Here is a 6,370-nt window from a genome sequence, read left to right as displayed (position 1 = left end):
CACCCGTTACTTGGTATCTCTCTGAAATAGCTTGATATAGGGGATGAAACCTGGCGTTTGAGACATCATGATGGGCCAGCACGGTCTCAGATTCACCTCCTGAATGAGGTGCAGAGACATCTCACGCATACGAAGACCAGGACAAGGGGATGAACCGGAGACGTAGCCGGACCTTGTCGGCCGATCAGGCCTCCTGGCCAATCCTGGGTTTGGGAGCTCTACGCCGTTGCCATTCGAAATCCATGGATCCCCCTGGTCATGACGCGGGGGATAAGATCTTGTTCGTCGCCCATCACTGATTGCTGCAACGTTTCGAAACGTCGTCCCAGGCGCCTCGCGTCTTGTCCGATCTGGTCGGCGATGTTTCTGCCCTCGCAGACGCCGGCCAACGAAACTCTTGTTGAGATTGAATTGTTGGTCGGCTTCGTCGGATACCCCAACATGACATGATCCTTTGCATGCTTCACTGGCACAGCAGGATTGGCGACCCTGCCCGGACCCCTGAAGACACCTGTTGGTTGGCTCGAAATCGGCGCGATGATTCCAAGCAGACGTGCGCATTGACCTCGACGTCTAATTGCAGGTCTGTGAGGAGACAGGGCCTTTGTGAGCGGACACTGTTTGCGACTTCGTTATCGGCTTCGACGACTTTGGTTCGCTGGCACCCTGGACCGATGTTAGTAAAATGACGAGCGTCATCCGGACCCCGAACCCACGGGCAGATATGCCATGACTCCTGATCACTCTTGCCAACCTCAAAAGCTGCTGCCCGTTGTAGGGAACACCTTGTGAGAATTGATCGTAGATGGTTGGGATATTTCGGCCTGCATGCCGAACTTAGTCGAAACGGAACCACCCCACTCCATCTAGGTGTTCCCCCCAGCGCGAGCAAGCTGGCCATCCGGCGGGTCTGTCGACCTGGGATGGTCGGCCGGTGTTAGTCATTGAGATAGAGGGCAACGAGTCCAGATGCACATTTTGGGCAAATTGCTGGAAGCCGTGACAGCTCGTAGATGCGTGGGTGTTCCGATGATTAAAAGGGGTAATGCTTGATGTCTGAATGTTGGTATTGACTTTCACAGTGACAGAAGTCTATTTCACCAACCTCGGTCAGGGTCCAGAGACTCGCGTCCATACAAGATCGCTAGCAATGTTGCACCTCGCCCTCATGTTGGTGGATCCGATCGAAGGTCAAGGAGATTGCGAGCTGACTGTGAGCTGGTCGCCATCATCGTCAGGGTTGCATTCCCGGTGCCCTACAGTAGTGCGAACGGTTAGCCTCGAGTCAAGAGAGAATCTCCCGCCCGAGCAAATAAGACCGGCTCCGAGACCGGGCGGCGACCAGTGGAGTTTTACAGAATCTTGCGAGTCGTGGCACAAATCGCGAGCTTGTGAATCTCCATCTTTGCCAGTAAAATCGCTTTCTTGGGCTCAAGACCACCATCGCGTCGAGACACCCTGAAGATCGGACAAGTATTCGAGGATCGTACACAGGCCTCTCCTCGCTTCACTTGTCGCCTCTGCCACATGTGTTCATGCAAATCTTCCTAGGGCTTGAATCTGTAGAGAGTCGCCGGGCGTTAGGAAGTTAGAGATGGACGTGAGGTCGTCCTGGCTTCCAGGACATGCCTGGTCTGCTGAGGAGGTCATTCATGCATCAGCAAACAGCATAGGCCGACCACTTGCGCTTCCACTCTACCGGTGTATTCTTCGAGCCGGATTCCAATGGCCGTGACCCATGGCCTCTAACGCAATCTGGTCGGCCGATCTAGCACGGTGCAGCTCCTTGAGTCGAGGTGGTCAGGCGGTCTGCTCGGTATGAGGCTTGTGGAGATGGTTGTTTTAGCAAGGCGGGCGGTTGCCGGCGAGCGTCAGCCGAAACGGGAACCGGACGAGAACTAGCGGCCAGCACAGATCCAGTGACCTAGCGTGTACCAAAGAAGAAGAAGCATACATGCCCAATCGAACAGGATAGCACGGCAAGCATGATGTCTTGGATGACACCAGAGACGAGCCGAGAGTTAGACCGTTGATCCTGGGAGTAGAGGAGGCGCAGAGCGACATGCCGGCTTGGGGTCAGAGCGGAACACGGCTGCTCGACGTTGACAGACAAACAACGCGAGTTTCGTGCGTCGAGTTGCTGACGGACGGGTTGGGAAAGCAACGCGGGGCAGAGATCGCCATGGAGCGACCAGGAGGGTGGGTGCAGGGGCCTCGTCTGGCACGCTGATCGCCGGCAGTGGTCAAGGGGGGCGGCCTCGTTGAGTCTTGCAGTGAAGGTAAAGTGTGAGTGAACGAAGGGGCATTGTGTGTGTGTGTGTGTGTGTGTGTGTGTGTGTGTGACTGGTGGATGGTTGTTGCAGTGCGTCCCTGATTATTTGGTCCATCGCGAGGCTCGGGCGCGGTAGGTGCCGTGACGGCGGGGATCCTCGACAACGGATCCATCTATCTCGAGACGTGCGCTGCTCAAGCTGCCGTCGACAGGATGGGAGCATCACGACAGAGATTGTTGCATCTGTTGACCAAGCGCAACTGGGGCGATGGCAGCTTGGCACAGATGTTGGGTTGCTGCGGAGGTGATGATGATAGACCGGGAGTTGTGCCTTGACACGGCCGTGACAGGCGGGAGGAACTGGCTGCGTCAGACAAGCCCGGTGCTCCTGCTGCTCCTGCTTGATCGTTCACACGCAAACATGGGTTTAGTCAGTACCGTTCGGACTGATTATCTGGATAAGGAAAGGACAAGCCTCTTCTGCGTGAGCCAGCAGCCGCATGAACCCTTTCTCATTTACCAAGCACAAGTGCAAGCGCACATGGGTGAGAGGGGGGGGCTAGATGGGCTAGATGGGGTCCGCGAGGTTACTTCACGATGCCTACCTACCTTGCCTAGCGGGAGCAGTACCTCTAGCTGGGCACCCGAGCACCAAGATCACGATACCCTGTCTAGACCACCTGCCAGACCCCTGTCTTGCCTTTGGTACCCCGGTCTCGCCAGAGCAGGTGGGGAATGCGCTTGGTCCTTCCAGGGCTTAAGCGGTTTCATGTCGGGGCTTCCATGCGGCAGTAGCACCCAGAACCCCCCAGTAGCTAGTCCCCTGCACTTGCCTTGCCCCCCCCCCACCACCGCTCACCAGCAACGTGCCTGCCTGGCACATCACCTCCATCACCATCGAGACCTGTCTGAGCTCTGGGGTGAGGTCGACTCGAGTCAATCTCGGTGCAGACACCTCGTCTCAGAAACCCATCCCGCTTTTGTTTCCGCGCCTTCTGTTTCTTCTCGCTAGGTCCCCAGCTCCTGCCTCCTGCTTCCTGCCTCCTGCCCGTCCTCATTCTCTACGCCCCTGTCCCATGTCACTTGCCTCCCTACCCTGCCCCCCTAATCCGCCAAGCCGAGTCTCTCTTACTGGAGCCCCGTCTTTTTCGTCTTCCCTGTCAAGAGAACGACTCACATATTAGCCTCTGCATGTCGCCCATCATCACGTATCCGCCACCTTGGCTCTCCGATGCTCAATGTCGTACTCTGCGCTCCGGTGCACTTAATAACCTTTCTCTTCTTTTGCTCTCCACCTCTTCCACCGTATCCTGGCCCTGTTTGCATGAGACATATATAGCCTCAGCCGCCCGTTTCTCCTAATAGTGCGGCAACGTATTCAACCTTTACGCCAGTCCCGTCAGTCTAGCTGGTAACTGGGTCCAACATCCTGGATCAAGCTGCCTGCCGACCATCTACCTCTTACACGGGCACACACGACGAGCTCGACACCCCTGGCCTCCTCTCCCTCAGCACCTCGCCATGGCACACATTGCTACCTGTATGGTCGAGGCTGACCTCGACAGGGCTGCCGGCCCTGGAAACGGACACCTGATCACCGGCCTTATAACCAAACCTCCTTCTCCCACACCCTCTAGTGACTCGGTATGTCGCCCTGTCGATGCCCTCCACGACCGGATTACTTACTCAGTCTTCACGCATACAGTCCTCTACCTCATCTCAGGCTTCCGAGCAGAAGCCTCACGTCTGGAGAATGCAGCAGACCCAGCAGCAGCAGCAGCAGCAGCAGCATGATGTTCGGAAGTACCAGCTCTTCCCCAAGGGCAGGCCGCAGCCGGCCCCGGTGGCCAAGGCCCTCGACCCCGAACAGGCCAGAGCCTACGCACTTGGACAAACCGCACTATCAGAGAAAGACAAGGAAAAGACGAGCGGCGGCGGTCTTCGTGTCCGCATCAAGGAGCACAACCTCATCCGCAGACGCAAAGTGAGCGTTCCCGAACTGGGCCCCATGACTACCGTACAAGAAGTTGCCATGGACTCTCGTAAGCACCGGACCATGTTTTTAATTTCGAGAAACCGACTGAACCTTCTAGCTACCATTCCCGGCAGGCCGCCGCTACATGAGAGGTCCATCAGTGCACCAGGCAACAGCTGGAGGCGGCTCCACGTGGCTGAAGCCGTCGCCTGCGTTCAAGACTCTCTTGACGAAAATGCTGAACTAGAATTTTCGCCTACTACCGAACCATTGTCCTACCAACGATCAGCATCAGAGGCCCCGAGACAGCCCATGTCGCCGAAAAACCTCGCGCCTCTCGTTATCCCCCCTCCTCACACTGGCATGTTTTCTGGGCTGACGCGCCAACTGTCATTGAGCCGCCTCCGCTCGGGAAATACGCCGTCCGACTCGGTGCAGCGTTCGGCTCGCACTGACGACTCGCCTCTGTCCCGAACGCCCTACACCCCCTTGACAGCATCCACCTCGCTGACAACACCAATGTCCTCCACAACGACGCATTCTGCCGTTGCGCTGCCTACTCCCGTGTCAGCGCCCCTCCTCGATGTGCGAGCATCGCCCAAACCGTCGGAAGCTGTAGTTTTTACTGGATCGAGCAGCTCCAACAACACCCCCAAGAAAGAAATCGAATCCCGCGCTGTGCCTATGGGACATCGCAGAGGGCAATCAGAAACGGGCAGCATTATGGAACGGGGCCGCCCTCGAAAGCGAACCGATCGTAAGGATGGTTCAGTATCCGCTCATCGGGCTGAATCGGCACGAACTCGTAGCACCGACCAAAAGGCGTTCGAAGAGCTGCCCTCTGGGTGCAAAGCCAGTGAGGCCGCGAACCAGATAAACCAGATAGAGCTTCTGGCTCTTCAGAAGCAGGCCTTTGGTCAAGCCTCTCGATTCGAGGTTCTCAGAAAAGAAGATGTCGAGTCATTGTCACGGGTATGACCGCCAAGCCACTAACCCCTGAAGGACGATCCTTGCTAACATTGTTTCAGGAGCTCCGACAACTTGATGAGAGGACTGAATACCTGCGCCGCACTTACCATTCGCTGAGGGCCGGTCGCCGCAATCTCCATTCACGGATCTGCCAGTACCTGCGCTCCCCTCGCGTAGCCCGATTCAGCACCGACTCTATGCTTAAGCAGGAAGAGGCTCTCGGCGAGCTTGATGCTTCCATCGACGACTGGGTCAATAAGCTGGAACACGCCGAAAACCGCCGTGCTCGCGTGCGCCAGAAGCTCCTGGAACATGTGGCTGCCGCTGCCATCCTTCCCAACATGGTTGCAACCCCGGCGAGTGACAATCTTCAGCAAGCCATGGGTGCCCGCTGTGTAGCGGCTGGCGTGGGCAACATCTCGACTCCTCCTCGTAGCCCCACTAAGAATACTGTTCCACGCGCTGGCAGCAACTCTCCATCGCCCCAGCGCGTGGTTGCACATGTCCCGAGCACTATTCTCGAGGATCCTGCCAAAGAAGATATACTCGGCAGCAAGGCCAGCATCAAGGGGGATGCTGAGGCAGCGCAGCGTCGCGAAGACGTGGAAAGCATTCGTGTATACGCCGACAGCGACGTCTACGCTCTACTTGCTGACGTGGAGAGCGAGATCGCCAAGATGAGCGCTGATTCACGAGAGGAGTCGAGCAGCCCCCTCTCGGCCGATGAGCGGAAAGACATACACCGCGCTCGTAGCCACGAGATGCTGAATGGCAGAGCTGAGGATACATCATTCCTTGCTCCACCAACGCCAACCGGGCCCACGGACCCGTTTAAAGACGCCAAAACACCTTCCGCAGATGGCGAGACAATCTTCCTAACCAGCGCCGTTTTCAAGCCCTGAAGCCACCACGCAGCACCTCGGAGGGCTTGTAACGAGTCGTTTTCTTTCTTCGCTTCGCACCATGTTTGTATTTCATACCACGCTCCCTACGTCGCAACGATTTTTCACGGCCAGTCTACTCTACGATTCTTTGTTTTGAGCCTCTGCTCCGAATATCAGATACCCATTCGCATCGGCCTCTCAGGTACTTGGCATTATTTGTTTTTTTGATACACTGCATACAACGTCTTCAGCTCATTGGTTGGTGTTATG

The 6,370-nt window shown here is 56.7% G+C and overlaps 1 protein-coding gene across 1 annotated transcript; it reads left to right on the top strand.

Moving 5' to 3' along the window:
* Positions 1–3,793: 3,793 nt before the first annotated feature.
* Positions 3,794–6,118, top strand: VDAG_00148 (uncharacterized protein; the record flags this gene model as incomplete). The annotated part of the gene is made up of 4 exons (XM_009651525.1): positions 3,794–3,916; positions 3,978–4,314; positions 4,366–5,219; positions 5,276–6,118. 4 exons carry the CDS (start codon positions 3,794–3,796, stop codon positions 6,116–6,118), a joined length of 2,157 nt encoding a protein of 718 aa, XP_009649820.1.
* Between the last annotated feature and the right edge of the window lie 252 nt (positions 6,119–6,370).

This window comes from Verticillium dahliae, genomic scaffold (assembly GCF_000150675.1).
Source record: "Verticillium dahliae VdLs.17 supercont1.1 genomic scaffold, whole genome shotgun sequence".
Lineage (NCBI taxonomy): Eukaryota > Fungi > Ascomycota > Sordariomycetes > Glomerellales > Plectosphaerellaceae > Verticillium > Verticillium dahliae.
This window is presented reverse-complemented; position numbering and strand designations above follow the sequence as displayed.